Source organism: Amblyomma mixtum, chromosome 1 (genome assembly GCF_055824585.1).
Source record: "Amblyomma mixtum isolate Tamu chromosome 1, ASM5582458v1, whole genome shotgun sequence".
Lineage (NCBI taxonomy): Eukaryota > Metazoa > Arthropoda > Arachnida > Ixodida > Ixodidae > Amblyomma > Amblyomma mixtum.
This window is the reverse complement of record NC_143012.1, coordinates 1,062,193-1,085,632: the sequence shown is the minus strand read 5'-3', so window position 1 is coordinate 1,085,632 and position 23,440 is coordinate 1,062,193. Positions and strand designations below refer to the sequence as shown.

General features: G+C 53.2%; 2 protein-coding genes across 2 annotated transcripts in view; one reads left to right on the top strand and one right to left on the bottom strand.

The window, feature by feature from the left end:
* Nucleotides 1-23,440, bottom strand: part of LOC149365206 (alpha-scruin-like) — a 103,118-nt gene that overhangs the window by 74,941 nt on the left and 4,737 nt on the right. The gene's annotated exons all lie outside the window — the stretch shown is intronic.
* LOC149365207 (uncharacterized) lies at nt 9,015-13,412 on the top strand. The gene is made up of 2 exons (XM_089588405.1): nt 9,015-10,711; nt 10,871-13,412. The coding sequence occupies exons 1-2, from the start codon at nt 10,328-10,330 to the stop codon at nt 11,378-11,380; spliced, it is 894 nt and encodes a 297-aa protein (XP_089444531.1). The 5' UTR covers nt 9,015-10,327; the 3' UTR covers nt 11,381-13,412.

Genomic DNA, 23,440 nt, shown 5'->3' with positions numbered 1-23,440 from the left:
TCTGACTTAGGTTAGTGAGTATGATCTCGTGTGTTACATTGTCAAATGCCCCTTTGAGATCCAAGGCGAGTACTACCCGGTCATTATGGGTGGTGGTGGTGGTGAAAACATTTATTCAGAACAGGAGGTGTTTGGATCGGCCCGTAAGGGACCGATCCTTACAAACACTAGATGGAGGTCCCTAGTTTGGGACCCCAGTGGCGGTAGCCGCCGCCCGGGCGCGCCCGACTAAGGCTTGTTGGGCCTGTAAGTCGTGGCAGCCGAGCAGGGTCGCCTCCCAGTCCTCCCGGGTTGGGTTGGGGATAGGGGGAATGGCCGGGTTGGAGGGGCAGGCCCACACCATGTGATAGGTGTCCGAAGACACCGCACCACAGTGCGGGCAGTTGCCGCTAAAGGAGGGGTCAAAATGTTTTAGTGCTGCCGGGCACAGCAATGCATTGGTGAAGAGGCGGAGAAGAAGCCGCTCATCCGCCTTCTTGAGGCCTTTACATGGGCTAGGGTAAAGGCGATGGCTATCTTGAAAGTAGGTTGCGATATTTTTGAACGTATAAACCGGATTAAAGTCGGGTTCCTGATCGGGTGGGGAGGAGAAAACAGCCCGGTGAGAGAACGCGCGGGCGGCTGCGTCTGCTGCCTCGTCTCCTGCCAACCCCTGATGAGCAGGGGCCCATATGAGGTGACGGTGTGCGGGGTCCGTATCCCGTATGCAATTTTGGTATATTCGATAGGCTAGGAAGGGAGTGCTGCCTTTTTGGACGTTCCGACAGGCCCCTCGCGAGTCGGTAATTATGTATTTTTAATTGGAATGTGTGGCCGCGAGAGCAATCGCGACCTCTTCTGCTTGTGTTGCACTGCGGGCTCTGAAAGTGAGGCCGTTAACTGTGTTGCTGTTGTGAACTACCGCGGCCGTGTACCATCCCCCGTGGTGAGGGCCGGAGGCGTCCACGTAGTATACACCTGTTTTGTTGCCATAATATTGGGCTAGCGCTTCCGCTCGTGCCAGGCGCCAACCATTATGGTCTTCATGTGACATGTTTGCTGGAAGAGGCCGCACGTGGAGGGCACGTCTTCACAGTTCCGGGATGCGAAACCTGTCTTCCATTGGAGGGGTGTGTTGTATATGGAGTCGAGCAAGAAGGCGGCGACCCGAGTCCGTTAGCGACAAACGCGTGTACTGGTTTGTAAGGTGCGCCTCCCGGAGCTCCCGGAAAGTATTCACCACCCCAAGGGCCATAAGCCGGATGTTCGAAGTAGTGATGGGGAGGTCAAGGGCACGTTTAACAATTTTGCGAAGGATGACCTCAAGGGCATCCTCCTCTTGTTTCCGTAGGTGGAGATAAGGAGTCGAATAGAGAATTCGACTAGTTACGAAGGCGTTTCCCAGCCGCAAGGCATCCTTACTTCGTAACCCTCCGCGTTTGTTGGAAACCCGGCGGACCATGCGGCCCACCTGGTCCCCCACCTTACTTAGTTTGGCCAATGTAGTGTCTGGCCGCCTGTGTTTGTGGATGTAGAGTCCGAGTACCCGTATCTCATCACTCTCGCGTATGGGACCACTCTCGAGAGAAAGAGATATTTTAGTTGTGCACTTCTGTGAGGGGCGGAGGTGCACAAATTCCGATTTTTGAGGGGAACATTGAAAACCGCTGCGGCGGGCGTAGCGGTCTACTATCGTCGCCGCTGTTTGCAGGCTGGTTTCAATATCCCCTGTGCTGCCCTGCGTGGCCCACAGAGTGATGTCATCGGCGTACAGGGCGTGCTGCACGCCGGCGACACCACTCAGCTGGGCCGGCAGGTGCATCATGGCCAGATTGAAGAGCAGCGGGGAAAGTACCGCGCCTTGAGGGGTTCCCCGCGTGCCGAGTAGGTAAGGACCATGGTCTCTATCTTGAATTCGAATGTAGGATTGACGATCTATTAAAAATTGGCTTATGTATCGGAATGTGTTGAGGCCACAGTCGGTGTGACTTAGGTTAGTGAGTATGATCTCATGTGTTACATTGTCAAATGCCCCTTTAAGATGCAAGGCGAGTACGACCCGGTCATTATGCGCGCATTCGAGGGGGTCAAGGACTTCCCGATTGAGTTGCAGGAGGACATCCTGTGTGGATCTGTGCGGGCGGAATCCGAACATGGTGCTCGCAAAGACATGTTTGTATTCAAGATATGTAGATAACCGATCCCGCGCCATCGTCTCCATTAGTTTGCCCACACATGAGGTGAGAGAGATGGGGCGGAGGTTATCTGTGTCAATTGGTTTGCCAGCTTTAGGAATAAAAGTGACCAAAGCCGTTTTCCATTCGATTGGCAGGGGGGTGGCCCCGCGCCAAATCGCATTGACGTATTCTAGGAGGGACTGGTATGCCAAGTCGGGCAGGTTCGTCAAAAGCTTGACGGTGACCTTATCCCGTCCTGGCGCGGTGCCCCGTTTCATTTTGGCGAGAGCCGCCCGCAGATCATGGAGCTGGAAAGGTTGATCCAGCTCCGTGTTCTCTCTGCCTGCATACGAGTACGCAGATCCACGGGAGTCTTGGGCTGTACACAGATACTGGTCCCGAAGTTTCTGTGCCAGTTGAGTCGTGTTGCCAGGAAAAGCGTGCATGGCTGGCTGCAAATGTTTTTGTGTTTCGGTTCGTGTTTGGGTTGGGTCGATTAGGGCTCGAAAGAGACGCCACGTGTTTCGGCTGGACATTTGTCGCGCGGCCGTGTTGCATCTATCTACCCAGTTGGAGTCGGCGAGTTGGGCCGCGTACTCTGCCGCTTTCTGGGTAAGCTCGGGAATTCGAGCTTTAAGCTTTCTATTGTGTTTCTGGCGTCGCCAACGGCGGACGAGGCTGCGACGGGCTTCCCAGAGGTGTAGAAGGTGGTTATCCACGTCCGTGACCGCCTCTGAGAGCTGGATGTGTGTTTCATGCAAGGAAAGGTGTGCCAGCAGCTGTTGGGACCATGCTGTGTAGCCTTGCGCGGAAATGGGTGTATTATCAAGTGAGTTAAAATTTTGCCTGAATTTCGTCCAATCTGGGATACGGGCTTGTGTTCTGGGGCGCTTGAGAGGGCGTGTGCGTAGTGTAGAGTTAATGATGCAGTGGTCGCTACCGAGGGTCTCCTCGGTGTTGAGCCAGTCTGCGTGTCGTATGTTGCGAGTGAAGGTTAAGTCCGGGCACGTATCCCGTGTCACGGAGTTTCCTAGCCGTGTTGGGTGGACGGGGTCCGTGTGGAGGGTGAGGCCCAACGTGGACGCAAGCTCCGCCAGCCTATGTCCGCGCGACTCCTCCTTGCGATACCCCCACAGCTGACTGGGAGCTTTAAAGTCGCCCACAATCAGCAGGGTATCGCGGCCCGCTACTCTTAGCGCGCGGCTAAAGAGGTTCGCAAAAGTCATTTGCTTGAGTTTGGGAGCGCAGTGCACGTTGATTATGCACAACGGCGGGTAACTTCGACGGAGTGGTAGGATAGTCACCATTACATAGGAATACTCGAGCTTGAGGTCGAGATCCACTAAGTTGGCTGTGTAGGCTTTGTGAACGAGAAGACATGACGCGGGATCCTGTTGGAACGTCGTGTAATTTGAAAGTGTGGCGCCCAGGCCTGGCTCCTGGAGGGCAACCACGGCTGGTAGGGACTCGAAGGTTTCAAGGTAGAGGCGGAAATTGGCCCGCTTAGTGCGGTTTTTAAAGCCTCTACAGTTCCATTGTGTTATGGAAGTTGATATGGCCGAATTGGAGATGGCGGAACTCCTTTGATTAAGGTGTCTCGCCATGATTTAAAATTCTTGGGGGGGAGGAGGAGGGATTGGCTGCCCCAGAGCCAGCTACTTGCGCCATCAAGGGGGTGATGATGGAAGGAGCGGGGCAGCTGTCCTCATTGTCCGAATCAATAATCAGACGGTTGAATTTTGAAGGACGGGATACGTCCCGAATGGGCCCCGTCCGATGGAGGAGGCGGGGGTTGTCCAAGATGTGTTTTGATACTACCGCGGGGACGGCAGGGTTGACCTTGGTCAAGATTTGGTCCATGGCGGTCTCGATCATAGATCGTAATTTAGGGGTATTCGAGGGGGTCAAGGACTTCCCGATTAAGTTGCAGGAGGACACCCTGTGCGGATCTGTGTGCGCGGAATCCGAACATGGTGCTCGCAAATACATGTTTGTGTTCAAGATATGCAGATAACCGATCCCGCACCATCGTCTCCATGAGTTTGCCCACACAAGAGGTGAGAGAGATGGGGCGGAGGTTATCTGTGTCAACTGGTTTGCCACAAGTACACAGTTAGTTGAAACTGTGCATGACTTTGCTCAGTCGATTGACCAGGGAAAACAAACAGACGCAATATTCATGGATTTCCGTAAAGCATTCGATAAGGTGTCACATAAACTAATTCATAAATTAAGTTATTACATTAAAAACGACAGGATACTTGCATGGATTAAAGCTTATCTCTCGAACAGATGTCAGTTCGTCACTCTGAACAATATTTCTTCTAGCAGTGTCCGGGTTATGTCTGGCGTCTTCCAGGGATCTGTTTTGGGACCATTCTTATTTCTTTTGTTTATTAATGACATTGTGGCAGATCTTTCAGTTCGCGTGAGGCTGTACGCGGATGACTGTATCCTGTATCAAATGGTGTCTTCAGTTGACGACCAGGTGCATCTAAATAATGACCTAGCGAAGGTGGTTGCGTGGTGCAACAAATGGCAGATGTGCATTAATTTTGAAAAAACCGTGTTCATGAAAATTACAAGCAAGAAAATGCCTCTTCATTTTGTGTACGGTACTAACAGCATATCATTATTAGAAGTGACAGAGAATAAATATTTGGGCCTATGGATTACTAACAACCTTTCGTGGTCAAAACACATAGACGCTGTAGTAGCAAACTCAATGCGGAAACTATTTTTCTTGAGGCGCTCCCTAAAGTCATCCCCACCTAGTGTTCGTCTATTGGCGTACAATTCCCTCATCCGTCCGTTACTAGAATATGCCGTAATCATTTGGGACCCTTTCACGTTAACAAACATTCAGAAATTAGAGCGAATACAGCATAAAGTAGCTAGATTTGTTTTTAACTCATATGGCCGTGCATCTGTAAGTGAGCTCGTGAGGCGAAGTGGGTTACCCCCCGTCACTGAGCGCAATCGTGTTTGTCGATTAAAGTTTTTTTTCCAGCTTATAAAAGGACATTATACAGTTGATACCTCTAATTATTTTTCTTACTCCTCAGGTTATAACACGAGACAAAGGCATGCACTAACAATCACCCCTTTGAACGCGCGAAATAACTGCTTTAAATAGTTTTTTTCCGAGGACAATTACTGATTGGAACAAACTTAATAGCGAGACTGTTAATCAAAATTCTTTACTTCTGTTTGAAAAGTGCCTCTAAATGTTGTGAATTTGTGTGTGTTTATATGCTTGTATTTTGTTTTGTCCCACCCTGCTACGATCTGTACAAGATCGCAGTATCTATAAATAAAGTGACCAGAGCCGTTTTCCAGTCAATTGGCAGGGGGGTGTCCCCGCGCCAAATTGCATTGATTTAGGCGAGGAGGGACTGGTATGCCAAGTCGAGCAGGTTCGTCAAGAGCTTGACGTTGACCTTATCCCTCCCTGGCGCAGTGCCCCGTTCCATTTTGGCGAGGGCCGCCCGCAGATCATGGAGCTGGAAAGGTTGATCCAGCGCCATGTTCTCCTTGCCTGCATAAGAGTACGCAGGTCCACGGGCGTCTTGGGCTGTCCACAGATACTGGTCCCGAAGTTTCTGTGCCAGTTGAGTTGTGCTGCCAGGGAAAGCATGCATGACTCGCTGCAAATGTTTTTGTGTTTCTGTTCGTGTTTGGGTTGTGTCCATTAGGGCTCGAAAGAGACGCCACGTGTTGCGGCTGGACATTTGTCGCGCTGCCGTGTTACATCTATCCACCCAGTTGGAGTCGGCGAGTTGGGCCGCGTACTCTGCCGCTTTCTGTGTAAGCTCGGCAATTCGAGCTTTAAGCTTTCTGTTATGTTTCTGGCGCCGCCAACTGCGGACGAGGCTGCGATGGGCTTCCCAGAGGTGTAGAAGGTGGTTATCCACGTCCGTGACCGCCTCTGAGAGCTGGATCTGAGTTTCATGCGAGCAAAGGTGTGTCAGCAGCTGTTGGGACCATGCCTGGTATCCTTGCTCCGAAATGGGTGTATTATCAAGTGTGTGCAAATTTTCCCTGAATTTCCTCCAATCTGGGATACGGGCTTGTGTTCTGGGACGCTTGAGGGGTCGTCTGCGTAATGTAGTGTTAATGATGCAGCGGTCGCTACCGAGGGTCTCCTCGGTGTTGAGCCAGTCTGCGTGTCGTATGTTGCGAGTGAAGGTTAAGTCCGGACACGTATCCCGTGTCACAGATTTCCCTAGCCGTGTTGGGTGGACGGGGTCCGTGTGGAGGGTGAGGCCCAACGTGGACGCAAGTTCCGCCAGCTTACGTCCGCGCGACTCCTCCTTGCGATACCCCCACAGCTGACTGGGAGCGTTAAAGTCGCCCACAATCAGCAGGGGATCGCGACCCGCAACTCTTAGCGCGCGGCTAAAGAGGTCCGAAAAAGTCACTCGCTTAAGTTTGGGAGAGCAGTACACGTTTAGTATATGCAACGGCGGGTCCTTGCGGCGGAGTGGTAGGATAGTCACCATTACATAAGAATACTCGAGCTGGAGATCGAGATCTACTAAGTTGGCTGTGTAGGCTTTGTGAACGAGAAGACAAGACGCGGGATCCTGTTGGAACGTCGTGTAATTTGAAAGTGTGGCGCCCAGTCCTGGCTCCTGGAGGGCAACCACGGCTGGTAGGGACTCAAAGGTTTCAAGGTAGAGGCGGAAATTGGCCCGCTTAGTGCGGTCTTTAAAGCCTCTACAGTTCCATTGTGTTATTGAAGTGGACACGGCCGAATTGGAGATGGCGGAACTTCTTTGATTAAGGTGTCTCGCCATGATTTAAAGGTGTCTCGCCATGATTTAAAATTTTTAGGGGGGAGGAGGAGGTATTGGCTGCCCCAGAGCCAGCTACTTGTTCCATCGAGGGGGTGATGAATTTTGAAGGATGGGATACGTCCCTAATGGGCCCCGCCCGACGGAGGAGGCGGGGGTTGTCCAAGATGGTTTGGTTTGGTTTGGTTTATTGGGGTTTAACGTCCCAAAGCGACTAAGGCTATGAGAGACGCCGTAGTGGAGGGCTCCGGAAAGATTGTTTTGAGACCAGTGCGGGGATGGCAGATTTGACCTTGGTCAAGATCTGGTCCATGGCGGTCTCGATCATAAATCGTAATTTAGAGGTTAAGCGTTCCTCCATCGCGGAGATGGCTGTCACGAGGACAGGCGAGATCTCCGCGTCGCTCTCCATTGCGTCCGAGTTCGGTGGGCTCGGAACGGCGGACGCCAATTTTGATTCTAAATTTTGAATTTTGGTGAGCAAAAGCTCATTCTGTGCCCGGAGCACGTCTATCTGTTTTTTGTATTCCGCATCTAGTGCGGAGGCGGTAACGGGGGGGGGGGGGGGGGGGGGGAGGAGGGATGGGAGTAGGAGGAGGCGATCTCAGCCCAGCTGCTCACCTGTTGTTTGCCGTGTTGAGGCGCTGATGCCCGGGCGCCGGTAGTGCCATTTGTCTTGAGGGCCGGGAAGTGGCCAGTGTCCCTGCCGCTGGGCGGTGTAGGCGGCGTCTTCTTCCCGGGCGCTGACTTAACCGATGATTGCAAGGCCGACGACACTTTGTCGTCGGTGCCGAGAGCACCACGCGGCGTTCCGGCACTGGCACCTGAATTTGGGTGACTTGGCGGCTTGCCAGGTCGCTGGTTTCCTCGGAGCACTGTGCGTTTGGCCTTGGGGCGGGGCACCTTGGGCTGCCGGAATTTTTCCGTGCAGTCTCGGGAGTTGGTAGCGTGGGCTTGCCCACAGACTGCACATGTTGGAGTGCATTGATGAGGTGTCTTGACCCCGTCGACGGTTTTCACCATTTGGCCACAGAGGCCGCACTTTTCGTCCGGGCAGGGGCATGTGTCCGCACGGTGGCCCACAGTGCCACACAGCACGCAGGCCAGGATGGTTTTTTTTTGTATGGCCGCACAAGGGTCACCTCTGAATTATAGTGAACATATCGCGGCACCACTTTGCCCACAAAGGTGAGCGCCGCGACGTCTGATTTTCCAAGCTTGCGGATATCGGCAAGCTCTCCAGCACGCCACTGGATCTTGTTTTGGAGCGACTCACTGGTCTCGTGCTTGGCCACGGTGATGACGCCGCGGCACACGTCGCCAGTGAGTTTCAGCTGCCCGTACATGGAGAGCGAGCCCTTCGATGTTGTCAGTTCGATGTCCCGCAGAAGCTTGTCCGAGACGTGCGGCTCTCGGGTGCCTGCGACGATGAGGTTTTGCTCCCATGTGGGGAGCAGGCTGATGGATGCTGCGGCCTTGGCGCCCAGGTAGGCCGCGAACGCTGCTCCCAGCTCGCCATGTTGATACACATCCCTGAGAGCGACGGCCACCCGGGGCTTCAGGATGATGACTATGTCTTCGGGATGAAGCCGCGGAAGCGGCTTTGGTTTCCAGGAGGGCCCGGTCTTAGATTGGGGCCGGCCATGAAGCGCTGCAGCGCGCGTAGCAGCGTTCTGTCGTGTTGACCGTCCTGCCACATCGGCGTCCGTTTTAGCGTTCCGCTTGAGGGAGCGGCGTTCGACGAGCTTGAAAAGCTTCATGTTTTCGATCGGCGCAGAATCCGGGTTGTCAGGCGTTGGAGTGTCTGGAACCTCAGACCAGGCCATGGTGTCCGGGTCGTAGCCACGTTGTACAGCATTATCTGAAGCCATCTTGCTGCGGGTGGGCGACTCACTCACGACCGGGCGCCGGCGAAGGCGTCAGGCCTAGCACCGTTGCCACGATACGCGTGAGGATCGGCCCTAAAAGGTCCAAATGTAGGCTCACCTGGGTGCGAGTGGTATCCCCAGGTGGCTGTCGGATTCAAAAAGACAGACGCAGCTGTATTGAAGGGGTTCCGGGCGAAATTTCGTGGCTCCAGCCAAAAGTTGGCGGAGACGATGCAGTGCACGTCCTCTCGCTTCGCGCGCTCACAGCGCCCCCCAGCATCGCGGTCGTTAGCCTGGACGGCGTTCGCTGTTTCACTAGAAGCTCGTTTCCGTGTTCTTTTTTTTTACCAAAGTAAACGAAGGGTCTCCCCTATCAGTCGAAGGTCGCGTTTCCGCCCGGTCCTCCGTGGCCGAGGGACGCGCCTCAGCAGTCGGGAAGAGCGGACGTGTCTCACGTCGGCTCCGCCGAATTTTATGATCCTTTCCCGAAGCATTTGCCGAAGCGCTGCGACACCATCTGGCTGCACTTCCAGAACAACGAGGAGACCACCCACCCTTGTTCAGGTGGGACCGTTTTCTCAAATCCTTCGAGAATTTGAAGACCAAGCGGATCGCGCGAGTTGCTAAGCCTAACAGTTAGGCCACGACTCAGCTGCCCGCCGCGGCTCCGCGGGCAAATTCTGCCGCAAACCATGACGACCCTGATGGGATACGACCAGGAGGGGATGCAGATTGTCACCATGCCGCAGGCGAAAACCCCAGTTTTCGACAAGGTTACGGAGGCGATTATCCAACGCAAGATAGAAGAGTGGGAACGCGCATCAGCCCGTGACAACCACTCGGCACGGCAAAAAGGTCGAACGCCAGATGGACGCGTCACCGCGGCAGGGGATACGCCGCTGCAGCAGACGCCCCGCACGCAAGTCAAGCGTTGGAAGCCTCCTCCGCAGCCGCGTCTGGACAAGCAAGATGCAGTGATCATAATCAAACCTAAAGGAACGCTGGATCTCAGCAAATTCAGGGGAAGCAACGCGGTCGGAAACGCCTTGCACATTGCTGCTGGCGTCGACAAGGGCTCAGCCGAGCTCAGCGTTTGGCCCATATGGGAACAGAACGTCATCGTCGTCGGGGTGCGAGACGCCCAAATAATCAGAAAGATCCTGGCAATTCACGAAATTCAGCTTGGGGACAAGGCACAGGCAGTGTACTCCTACCTCCGCCCCTCCGACGACACTTGCAAAGGAGTAATACAAGTGGACCCGAGGGTTTCCAACGAAGACATCACGAACGCGCTTCGCTCCCCGGACGCACCAGTGGTGAGCGTGAGAAAATTAGGTTCCTCCAACGTGGCGGCCATCACGTTTGAAGGAAGAAAGGTTCCGTTTCACGTCTTCTACTACGGTGAAGCGGTTCCAGTACGCCTATACAAGAAAACAACGCCAGCCTGCGCACTGTGCGGGAAACTTGGACACCGGGCGGATGTTTGCCCTTGCCCTTCGAAGTCAAGATGTCCGCAGTGCGGTCAGCAAGATGTTCCAGAATCCCACGACTGCCAACCCAAGTGCACGGTCTGCGAAGGTCCACATCTCATGGGGTCGAATCAGTGCAAGTACAAGTACCGAACATCACAAAAAACCAAGCCCAAGACAGGAGAATTCAACCACCGGTCAAGATCCAGGCATCGGAACCGGTCCGGCAGCAGAGAGGTCCATCGAGCAGCGGGGACCGACTGACCCACCAGGACCAGTCCAGCAACAACTCAGCACCACCCGGCTCACGCTCTTCAAGCAATGGACCTGGGACTACCGATAATGTGTCGCACAACAACGGCAGTCGTCCAGCCGAGAAGACAACAGGACCCCATAACAAGGAGCAGCGCAACGGCAGCAAGGTGAGCTGGGCAGATGTAGCTGCCTCCTCCCCCGAAGCGTTGGCTTACAAACGACTTAAAGCAGAGATTGAACAACTAAAATCAGAAAATAGCACATTGAAACAGCAGTTAGTCATCGCAGTCAATCCAAACAACACATTACCTCCATCGACGCAACAGGCATGTCCGATGGAAGAAGATAAGGCAGAGCTACACCCTCCGTCTCCACACCAGTTAGATGCTGGCACCCCCGAGAGGCAAGCAACTACACCAGACGCACCCCACCAGGCACCAACTCCGCAGGCACCACCATCGCAGGCACTAAAGCAGCAATATACAGAGCACCCCCAAACCCAGGAACGCATCACTCGCTTGGAAAAAACAATTCAAGACGTCATTGAAAATAAATTACAAATTATGATCGAGACGACAATCAAAAGTATGTTCGAATCAGTTATTAAACCCATGATGGAAAACCTCGAACCAGTTTTAATAAGGATGCAATCGCAGGAGATCAGAATTGACCGCAAACTTCAGGAATTATCAGATGGTTCTCACAACAGAGGCACAAAGCTGCAGGGTAAAATGGGAACTCGTCGTCTGCCAAGCACTCAGCCAGATCTACAACCTGAGGGCGCACCACATGATGAGGCACAAGTTTCTAGTGTTCAGCATGGCTCCACAACGTAGACATAAACTTACTATCCTACAGTGGAACTGCAGGGGACTAAAACGGAAGAGGGAAACATTACAGCAATACATAGACTGTCATCCCGATACGCCGCAAATAATAGCCCTGCAAGAAGTGAATATGGAGGCTAAGATCAGAGGATACTCAACACATCAAACAAATCCCTCGACATGCATCTTGGTCCACAAATCATGCACGGCAATTACTGTAGACCTTAATCTAGACAGCGACATTGAATATACCTTCATAAAAATACTGCCACAGCACAGAAACAGCAAGGGCACCTATATACTCAATATATATAGTCGCCCCAAACAGCACCGCGTAGCCTTCGACGTGATCTTTCTTAAAGCCCTAAGAGAAGCCCAAAAAGCTCCCCTAGCTATAGTTGGCGACTTTAATGCTTCTAGCCCCCTATGGGGATACCCCAGGGAAGACACGAAAGGCAGAAAACTAGCATCCGCCATCGCTGACATGGCCCTGACCCTACTCACGGACCCGCAGCACCCGACGCGAGTCGGCACCAGCGTAACGCGGGATACTTCTCCCGACCTCACGCTCGTCCGCAATGCCCGCAACTATGAGTGGCTCAATACAGGAGAGACCCTAGGCAGCGATCACTACGTGCTGCAGACCATCTTCGAAAGCAACAAGCACAGCAAACCACGAGGGCAAGCCAGAATTACAGACTGGGAGACATTCAGAAAGGACACCAAACTAACCACATCCGAACAAATAACCAGCTACGAAGATTGGGCGGCTTCCATTCTCGACCTTAAAGAAAAGCTCACAAAGTCTCTTGCCACCACGGAGGACCACCCAGCTGTTGACAACCACCTCCTACACCTTTGGGAAGCAAGACGTAGTCTTATAAAACGGTGGAAAAAACAAAGACACAATCGGAAACTAAGACTTCGAATAGCCAAGCTTACTATTCAAGCAGACCAATACGCATGGGACCTCGCTCGCACCAATTGGCTAACGAAGTGCGAATCCCTCAAAGGCCGCCTAGACACCAAGGCTACATGGAACCTTCTGCGATGCCTAATTGACCCTCCGAAAGCGAAGAGTGAACAACACAGAAATTTGCATCGAGCCCTTCACAGCTTTCAAGGCACGGATCATGAACTCGTGGATGAACTCACGCGTCGCTATATCTGCACCGCGCGAGACCCACAATCCTACAATAAGGAGTACCGTGGGGAACCGAACGAAGACCTAGACAGAGATTTCACTTCAGAGGAAATCATTGCAGCACTAGCAGATATGCGCCGAGGCACAGCCCCGGGACAAGACAAAATTACTGTCGGACTTCTGGCCAACCTCGGCACGGAGGCTCTGCAGCAACTCACGGATTACATAAACGAATGTTGGCGTACCGGCACCATTCCACAAGCATGGAAAACAGCCAATGTACACTTTATTCCCAAACCCGGCAAGAAAATCAGCATTGAAAACCTGCGCCCCATATCCCTCACGTCGTGTGCAGGCAAACTCATGGAAAAGGCAGTCCACACCCGTCTCTCCAATTATCTTGAGGACAATGAGCTACTGCCACACACGATGTTTGGATTTCGGGCACACTTGTCCACCCATGATGTGCTTCTGCAAATCAAACGTGAAGTCATTGATCCCGCACGCACAAACAGTAACCGAGCGCTTCTAACACTTGACCTCAAGGGAGCGTTTGACAATGTCAAACACTGCACAATCCTCAACAACCTCCACAGCATGAACTGCGGACAGCGAGCCTACTCGTACATCTGCGATTTCCTTATGGACAGAACCGTCAGCATCAGCACCGGCTCAAAACACACAACGCAAGTGAAGATGGGCACGAGAGGCACTCCGCAAGGGGCAGTACTATCCCCACTTCTCTTCAACATTGCACTCCTAAATCTCCCACCTCTTCTCAATCAGGTACAGGGCATACGCCACGCCCTGTACGCTGATGATATAACCATCTGGACAACCACGGGAAGTATGGGAATGATTGAAGAACAACTACAAACCGCGGCGACAACAGTTCGAAATTATGCCCGGGCGTGTGGACTAACGTGCTCACCCGAAAAATCCGAACTGATAGTCTTCCGTCAACGCAAGAATCAAGACACCATCAATATCCGCGTAGACAATCACCCATCAAGGAAGTTCAGACCATGAAGATACTGGGTCTGTACATAAATAACAACGGCAACAACCTTCTTGCCCTCCAGAAACTACGGCTCGTGAGCGAGCAAGTCGCCAGGATGATCGCCAGGATAACGACGCGCAAATCGGGGATGCGAGAAGACGATACTCTGCGACTGGTGCAGGCTTTCGTTGTAAGCCGCGTCGTCTACGTAGCGCCCTACCTCCGCCTTAAGAAGCGTGACATCAAAAACCTCGACATCATAATCAGAACTGCCTACAAGAAGGCCCTGGGACTCCCTCTTGCGACATCGACGGACCGGCTCTTGCGACTGGGTGTGCACAACACGATCGATGAGCTGATAGAGGCACACCTTACGGCGCAGGTGGTACGGCTCTCCACAACTCGAACTGGCCGACAAGTCCTGAGTGATTTAAACATCAATTGCCCCCGACAGCTAGACACCAAAACCGACATCCCAGCCTCATGGAGAGGACAACTCAAGGCAGCTCCACTACCCAGGAATATGCACCCTGATTTTCACCAGTCAAGACGACAAGCACGAGCCGAAGCCATGAAAAGACACTACGGCGGGCGCGAGGGCGTGTTCTATGTCGATGCTGCGGGTCCCGAGCAGGGAATGACGGCCGTCGCGGTAGTGCACCAAAATACAACAGTCGACGGACTAGTACTGGCTAGCCAGGACATACTGGCTGCGGAAGAAGTGGCGATTGCTCTAGCTACAACACACACTAGCTCAATATACATTCTCACAGATTCACAGACAGCGTATCGCAATTACCTCAGGGGCAGGGTCGCACCGCTAGCAGCTAAAATCCTGCAAGATAGCTACATCCGTGGCTACCAACCCACACACAAACACTTAATATGGGTACCAGGTCACCAGGGCATCCCAGGGAACGAGAGCGCACATGCCTCAGCCCGAGCATTTCTCCCCCGGGCACCCAGTGCGGATGCCGTGGAACCTCCTACCCCACTACTAACTTACAATGACATACTTCAGCACTTAAGATTATCCCGTCGGGTCTACCCTCCGCCGGCTAAGACACTAGATAAAGGGGAGGAACAACACCTCCGAAAGCTACAGACCAACACTTACAACAACCCACGAAGACTACATGCCATAGACCCGGAGTCATTTGACTCACAATGCAAATTCTGCGGGGAGAAGGCGGACCTGTACCATATGGTATGGGCCTGCCAACGAAATCAGGCGATCACTGTTAATAACCAGCCAACGCAGGAGGGGTGGGAGGCAGCTCTGTCCAGCTCGGACGGAAAGAGTCAAAAGCAACTCATCGAAAGAGCCCGGACAGCAGCCTACGCCAATGGGGTTCCGGACTGAGAGCTCCAACCACGGCTACAACCTCCTAAACCATTTCATTAAAATATTTTCACCACCACCTCCGTGGCCGAGTGCGGATCGCCCACAGGTCTGTTGTGGGGAGAGGGAAGGGCAGCATGCGCGCCTCGCGGCTTTCTCCAAAGGGTTAGGCTCGCGGAGAGCGCGCTTGCGGTTATCGAAGGCATCCCTTCTCTGACAGGGCCGGTGCTACACGGCGTGGCGCAGTACAGACAATGCCCGGTGGCTGCGCGCCCATTTGCTAGCCTCATCTGGCAACGGTTAGCGGCATCTTACCTGCCCCGCGTTTGCAAGCTGTGTATGGCGCCGAGGCCGTAGCTTTCAGGGATAGAGCGAAAACACATGTAGTGACGAGGCTCCTCCTGCTCGCGGCTTAAGAATAATTCAACTTCTTGCTTTTTTTTTCTTTTCGCGTGGGGAGAGAGCGCGGGGGCGCGCGATGCTCTGCCGCCAACGCGACACAGAGATTTTGGTCTCGACCGGAGCCAGGCACGCAGACCGTGCTCTCGAGTAGCCGTGGAGTGGGTCCACGGGGCGGCTGGTCAGACATCATGCTGTCATGTACATACTCCTTGTAAATAGTCGTCTGTGTACATAAAACCTATATCAGTGCTCGACAAGAGTCCCTGTCTTTCCTGCAAGTCTCATCCTACTGGCTCAGTACTTCGTCGCAAGAAAGAAGAACGGAGGGACAACCTCTCCATACAAAAGAACCACCCTTTACTGGCGCAGTCGACAGCACGAAGAACTGCATCGGAGGAGACTCGGAAGACAACAAGTGGAAGACAATAGCAAGCACCTCCAAGCGTAGGACACCAAAGGCGGTGTACCTGCTGAGGGTAACTGCGAGAAGGTCGTCACCGGAATCGGCGAGGAACGTCAACCCACAGCCACGGTCAGAAGAAGACCACACGGGCGACAGGGGAAAAGTCAACCGGAAGGCAGCCAGCACCATCGCGGCGGAAAAGCGGCGAACTTGGCGGCGAGCGACTTCCGACCGACTGACGTTCACACCGGTGGAACCAAGTGAGCCCTCTTGTTTATGTTCGGGTGAACACAGGGTTACTCGAGTCAGTGGTTTTATATGGAGACGAGATTTGCCCACTTGAACCCTCACAAAATGTCTAGAAACGCTGAAGGCAGAAACAGCGCAGGTGGGGAGAGCAGTGAGGATGAATTTCCTGAGCTAGACCTCGACCGACTTGACACCGCGGAGGTCGATAGCGAGGGTGGTGAGGGCAACAGTGATGGGTCCCACACACGTCTCTCTGAGAGGGAAATGAAATATACCCTGAAAATGGCGAAGGAGAGGCGCAAAGCCTTGGAACTCAAAGTTGAGCTCGTGCGACTTCATGGTTCCACCGCAAGGCGCACACGTGACGATGCGAGCGAAGGAGAACCGCAAGGCAGCCGGATGGCATTGAGGAATTGCACTAAATTGTTAGCAGGTGCCATTCCGAAATTCCCCATTGGTGCGGAAGTACATATTTGGTTCGAATCCACAGAGAGCTCGCTGGAGGCGTACGGAGTGCCGAGAGAGTTTTGGGGACAGATTGTTTTCCCATTTGTTGCGGAGAGGGTGCAGTACCTATCAACGCGACTCACGCCGGCTCAGCACCGTGATTACGAGGTGCTGAAGAAAATTGTGCTGGAAGAGCTAAAGCTGTCTGCGGCCGAATATCAAAGACGGTTCCAGTCAGCTACCAAACGTGCAAGTGAGACTTGGAAAGCGTTCACGACGCGTCTGCGCAGCTACGCGAACTTTTACGTAGACGCACGCGGCGCGAAGTCTTTTGAAGACCTTTTGGAGCTTCTCGTTGCTGATGAGCTGAAGGCGGGCTTAAATGAAGAAGCCAATAAGTACGTCAAGCTTCGAGAAGGCGAAAAATGGTTTAAGGCTGACGAGCTAGCTCGCCTTCTGCAGACCTTCGAAGAGGCTGCGGCAGAGGGTAGAGCACAAAGGAGGAGCAGCGGCCTTAGGCCAATTGAACAGAAGGGCGCGGCTAAAGGCGAGCTGAACAAACCGCTCAATGCACAAGGGAGCGTTAAGCCTCGAGTAGAAGGGCCACGAAAGGGCAAATTAGTCAAGGCAGCTCAAAAGTCAGCTCGACGGGGCGAATGCTTTCGGTGCGGTGACTCCACCCATTACGCTGCGCACTGCCCACTTCTTCGCGAGGAGACTAAAATCAAATCAGTAGGGCCCGCGAATGGAGACAGGCTAGAGCGAGAGTAGCCCTGAATGACTCCTGCTCTCTGCGTACGAACTTGAGGGAGGTAAAACTAGACTGCAGCGGCAAGGTAATTGACGCTATTGTCGACACCGGCGCCGATATCACTGTGATTCGTGAAAGCAGTGTGCCGGAGGAGCTAGTAACACCACACGGCCGCATAGAGCTGTTGTCAGCGTTTGCCGAGAAAGTGAGTGCTAAGCTAGCACTGCTGCCTCTGGCTTTAATTGACGAAAAATCACCAATACAGGAGGTAGCGGAACAGACACAAATAATGTGCGCTCTTACAGACAAGCTGAAGTGCGCCGATTGTTTAATATCGGGTGGCACATGGGAGCAACTGCTTTACGCATGCCAGGCCAACACCGAGGCCCGGGTGCTAGCAGTGACGGAACCAAACAAGCTGAAGGAGTGCGAAATCGGTAGACCGGAGACGCCCGAGAGAGCGAAGCCGGAAAACACCGCTGGTAACGTAGCAACTCCGTCAGAAGCGGTAGAAGTGCGGAGCGAGGCGTGCGAAGCTGAGCCGATACAAAGCAGCGACGCGCAGAAGTTCCGTGATGAACAGCGGAACGACGATTCCTTGCGTCAGGCCTGGCAAGGTGCAAAAAGGGGCAAGGCGGGAATGTTTACGGTTGGGGGGCTTCTCTATCACAAAGACTACGTTCAAGTGCGCGACGGTCGCCAGAGACTGGTTCACGCTAACAAGATGCGCCCTTACGTGAGCAAAGTAGCATCGGTGAGGATCATGTTTCATGATGACAGTGATTTCGGGCAGGTGGAATATGCTCAAGAAGTACTTTGATTTGGGCTAGTTGGTTCATATCTTGAAAGTAGTTCGGACGGCGCGAAAACAACAAAGACAAAAGGAGACAGAATGAATTCAGAATGAATTTTCAGAATGAATTGCTTTCATGTGGGTTGCGCGCTCTTCTAATCTTGAGACTTATAAAATAAGGAAAATGTTATCATGTGTATAGTGCAGAATGCATATCTGTCTGTAATAGTTGCGCCTACTTCCGGTGTTAGGACTTTTGATGACAATTTCGTTTTGATGTGTGATAGGCTTGCGAGATATGGCTGGGGTGATGCATAAAATGTAGGGGTCTGGTGCAATAAACTTCAGTTGCAAGTTGGCGCCCGTCCTGTTGTGTTCGTGTCTCCTTTTGTCTTTGTTGTTTTCGCGCCGTCCGAACTACTTTCAAGGTGGAATATACCCCGCGTGCGAACGAGGACGAAATGTCATGCGTAGCCCTCGGGGTGGAAAAGACAGCACATCTCGATGTAGAGGCGGCTACTAGAATACGCGCTGTATTCGACCAGCACAAAGCACTCTTCGCAGCAAAACCAGGCGTAGCGCGTGTGGGCGCGCATCACATAAAGCTGGTGGAGGGCGCCAAGCCGAAACGCAGTCGCCCGTACCGAATCGCTGAGGCTCTGAAAGGTGAAGTCGCCAAGCAGATTAAGGAGCTGCTAGACTTGAATCTTATATACCCGTGTGAGAGTCCATACGCGCATCCAATCGCATGCGCGCCTAAGAAAGATGGGTCGATCCGTCTGTGCATCGATTACCGGGCACTCAATGCAGAAACCGATACGGATGCCTACCCAATGGGATGCCCACAGGAGCTCATTTTGCGTGTGGGAACCGCGAAGTTCATTACACTCATCGACCTAAAACGAGGCTATTGGCAGGTGCCCCTAGAGGAGGGCTCACAACTTGTAACAGCCTTCGTGTCGCATTGCGGTCAGTTCGCATGGAGGGTCATGCCCTTCGGCCTGAAAAATGCAGCTGCCACTTTTCAGAGAGATACGAACAGCGTGTTGGCTCCGCATGAAGAGTACGCGTGCGCGTATTTAGATGATATAGCCGTCTTCAGTCAATCGCTAGAGCAACACGTGGAGCATCTGCATGGGGTGTTCTCTACTTTGGAGAGCGCAGGATTGCGCGCTAACGTAGATAAGTGTCAGTTAGCTCAGGCTTCAATCCGGTATTTGGGACATATTGTAGGCTCGGGCAAGCACGGCCCAGACCCTCAGAAGTGGGAAGCGATCGAGAGGCTCCAGGTCCCTAAGACGAAAAAAGAGTTGAGGAGCGCACTCGGTCTCTGCGGCTACTACCGTAGCTACATTCCGAAGTTCGCGGAGATAGCTCGCCCGCTAACGCAGCTGACGGGAAAAAGTGTACCGACCCAATTGCCGTAGTCACCCGAAGCCGATAGCGCCTTCGAGGAACTCAAGCGAGATCTCTGTGCGGCCGTTTCGCTGAGTACACCTGACCCTCAGAGGCCATACGTACTCTACACGGACGCTTCAGCTGTGGCTGCAGGTGCTTGCTTATCGCAAACTGCCGATGACGGTTCGGAACAGCCGAATGCCTTCGCAAGCCATCGTTTTACACCGACGCAGATTAAAGAAGTTCGAGACGTGGGTATTCGGTGCCCAGGTAACTGTGGTGTCCGACCACAATCCGCTGTCGTACCTCACGAGCAGCGCACCCCGGGGTGCGAAACTTTCCCGCTGGGCTTTGGCGCTGCAGCGTTATAATGTGACGATCCAACATCGCAGTGGTAAAATTCACGCGAATGCAGATGCACTCTCGCGTCTCCCAAATGGTTGCTGGGAGTAGACTGACTCGAGGCCCGGAGCGTTCACTAGGGACATAAACAGGGCGACGCTGAAGCACGTGTCATCGCCCCTGGGCCGTGTGAACGGAGACCAGTGTGCGTCCCGGGACATCAACCTGCAAGCTGTGCGCGTGCGCATGGTGTGCGAAATGCGGTGTGAGAACTGTAACCCTAGGACGGGTTTGGACACTCTTTGCATGTCGCCTTGTTGATGTGCACATGTTTGTCATTTCTTTTGTATTACCTTGTAATAGGAATTTTGTATTACCTCGTGTAGGAATGTGTTACGGAAAGCGACGTTGGCGTCCCTCCTCGTTATCTCTGTAATTCAATGAATCTATTTAGTGATTATTGAATCTTGGAGGGAGGTGTAAGGTTGGCGCCATTCAATCGCCTCTTTCCGTTTTTACCGGCGCCGTAATAACGACTGAAAAAGCCGCTCTACGAGCGGCGCGGCGACAGCATCGCGGTCGTTAGCCTGGACGGCGTTCGCTGTTGCACTAGAAGCTCGTTTCCGTGTTCTTTTTTTTACTAAAGTAAACGAGGGGTCTCCCCTATCAGCCGAAGGTCGCGTTTCCGCCCGGTCCTCCGTGGCCGAGTGCGGATCGCCCAAAGATCTGTTGTGGGGAGAGGGAAGGGCAGCATGGGCGCCTCGCGGCTTTCTTCAAAGGGTTAGGCTCGCGGAGGGCGCGCTTGCGGTTATCGAAGGCATCCCTTCTCTGACAGGGCCGGTGCCACACGGCGTGGCGCGGTACGGACAATGCCCGGTGGCTGCGCGCCCATTTGCTACCCTCATCTGGGAACGGTTAGCGGCATCTTACCTGCCCCGCGTTTGCAAGCTGTGTATGGCGCCGAGGCCGTAGCTTTCAGGGATAGAGCGAAAACACATGTAGTGACGAGGCTCCTCCTGCTCGCGGCTTAAGAATAATTCAACTTCTTGCTTTTTTTTTCTTTTCGCGTGGGGAGAGAGCGCGGGGGCGCGCGATGCTCTGCCGCCATCGCGACACAGAGATTTTGGTCTCGACCGGAGCCAGGCACGCAGACCGTGCTCTCAAGTATCCGTGGAGTGGGTCCACGGGGCGGCTGGTCAGACATCATGCTGTCATTTACATACGCGGCTCAGCGGTTATGGTGCTCGGCTGCTGACCCGAAAGACGCGGGTTCGATCCCGGCCGCGGCGGCTAGAATTTCTTTGGAGGAGAAATTCTAGAGGCCCGTGTACTGTGCGATGTCAGTGCACGTTAAAGAACCCCAGGTGGTCGAAATTTCCGGAGCCCTCCACTACGGCGTCTCTCATAGCCTTAGTCGCTTTGGGACGTTAAACCCCATAAACTAAACTAAACTATACTCCATGTAAATAGTCGTCTGTGTACATAAAACCTATATCAGTGCTCGACAAGAGTCCCTGTCTTTCCTGCAAGTCTCATCCTACTGGCTCAGTACTTCGTCGGAAGAAAGAAGAACGGAGGGACAACCTCTCCGTACAAAAGAAGAAGAGAAAAGAACCACCCTTTACTATAATGTTCACAGGCCCGGCGAGAGTCTGTGATAACCGTTCTCGATTTTGGATCGGCGGCAGCGAGAGCTATTGCGAGGGAAGCCCTGTGGTGTAACGATTCGGTCTTGCGCCGCAACAAAGAGGCTTTTTACAATTCCCGAACTCTTCCTTGTGCACAGCGCGCGAGTGGACAGGAGAAAGCCAGACCCATCTAACGGCAGCTGCTAAGGGAGAGAGAATAAACTTTAATCTCCAACGGATAAGGTGATCTACCCACACCCCGACACGCAGGTCAGGGGGCGGGTGCCGCCGCCTCAGATGCAAGCTGGGAGGTCTTGGGTCTCAGCAGCCTCTTCAGGCAGCTGGACAAGGAGGAGCTGGAGCTCAGGGTCCAAGCTGCGCAGCAAGGTCTCCCAGGTGTCTCTACTGTCTATATTGTGCGGCCCCCCGGGAGAGTACGGGTGTTCCCATATTATGTGGTCGAGGGTTCCTCTCGCACCACAAAGGGTAAATTTATCGCTCCTGGTCTCGGGGAACATGTGCTTCGCCATAACCGGGTGCGGATACTTATAAGTTTGCAGTCGTTTCCACGCCGCTTCCTGTCAGTTGTCTAATTTCGGGTCTAGCGAGGGTACCAGTCTACGCTACAAGCTATAATGCTGCGTGATCTCCCCATATTTTAGCATGCGCTCTCCGTTGCCTCGGTCATCGAGGGGCCCTGTAGCGGCTTGGCGGTAGAGATATCTCGAGCCAGCTCGTGGGCCGCCTCGTTGCCGGGGGCGGCTTCGTGCGCCAGAGACCAAATTATTTGAATTTTCCCACCCAACTTTCTCTGGCCTAAGATTCTGGCCACTAAGGGCGAGATACTTCCCTTGCTAAAATTTTGTATGGCAGTTTTGCTGTCACTGATGACAAACTTCGCTCCCGTTCCAACGCAGCTAACACGATCGCACTTTTCTCGGCAACTTCTATGCTCCACCCGCGCAAAGTAGCAGCTGTCACGGGATTGCCCCGGTCGCTGACGATCGTTGCCATTGTAAATCCGCCACCACCTCCCGCCGCGTCTACATAGGCCACCTCATATTCCAAAATTTTTCCGAACCGAATTTCCAATGCCACGGCTCGTTTTTGCCTCCTGTGTTTGTTATATTCCGGGTGCATGTTTTTTGGCTGGTGGGGAATCATAAGATTTTGTCTGACTTCCCTATCTACCTCCACCTTTTGCGTGGGACCCCTACCCAGTTACTGATTGATCCCGCACGCACAAACAGTAACCGGGTAGGGGTCCCACGCAAAAGGTGAAGGTAGATAGGGAAGTCAGACAAAATCTTATGATTCCCGACCTGCCAAAAAACATGCACCCGGAATATAACAAACACAGGAGGCAAAAACGAGCCGTTGCATTGGAAATTCCATTCGGAAAAATTTCGGAACATGAGGTGGCCTATGTAAACGCGGCGGGAGGTGGTGGCGGTTTTACGGTGGTAACGGTCGTCAGCGGCCGGGGCAATCCCGTGACTGTTGCTTCTTTGCGCGGGCGGAGCATAGAAGTTGCCGAGGAAAGTGCGATCGCGTTAGCTGCGTTGGAACGGAAGCGAAGTTTGTCATCAGTGACAGCAAAACTGCCATACAAAATTTTAGCAAGGCATTGATCCACACGCACAAACAGTAACCGAGCGCTTCTAACACACGACCTCAAGGGAACGTTTGACAATGTCAAACACTCCACAATCCTCAAAAACCTCCACAGCACGAACTGTGGCCAGTGAGTCCACTCGTACATCTGCGATTTCCTTACGGACAGAACCGTCAACATCAGCACCGGCACAAAACACACACAAAGCGAGTGAAGATGGGCACGAGACGCACTCCGCAAGGGGCAGTACTATCCCCACTTCTCTTCAAAATTGCACTCCTAAATCTCCCACCTCTTCTCAATCAGGTACAGGGCATACGCCACGCCCTGTACGCTGATGATATAACCATCTGGATAACCACGGGAAGTATGGGAATGATTGAAGAACAACTACAAACAGCGGCGACAACAGTTCAAAATTATCCACGGTCGTGTGGACTTACGTGCTCATCCGAAAAATCCGTACTCATAGTCTTCCGTCAACGCCAGAATCAGGACACCATCAACATCCGCGTAGACAACTCACCCATCAAGGAAGTTCAGACCCTCAAGATA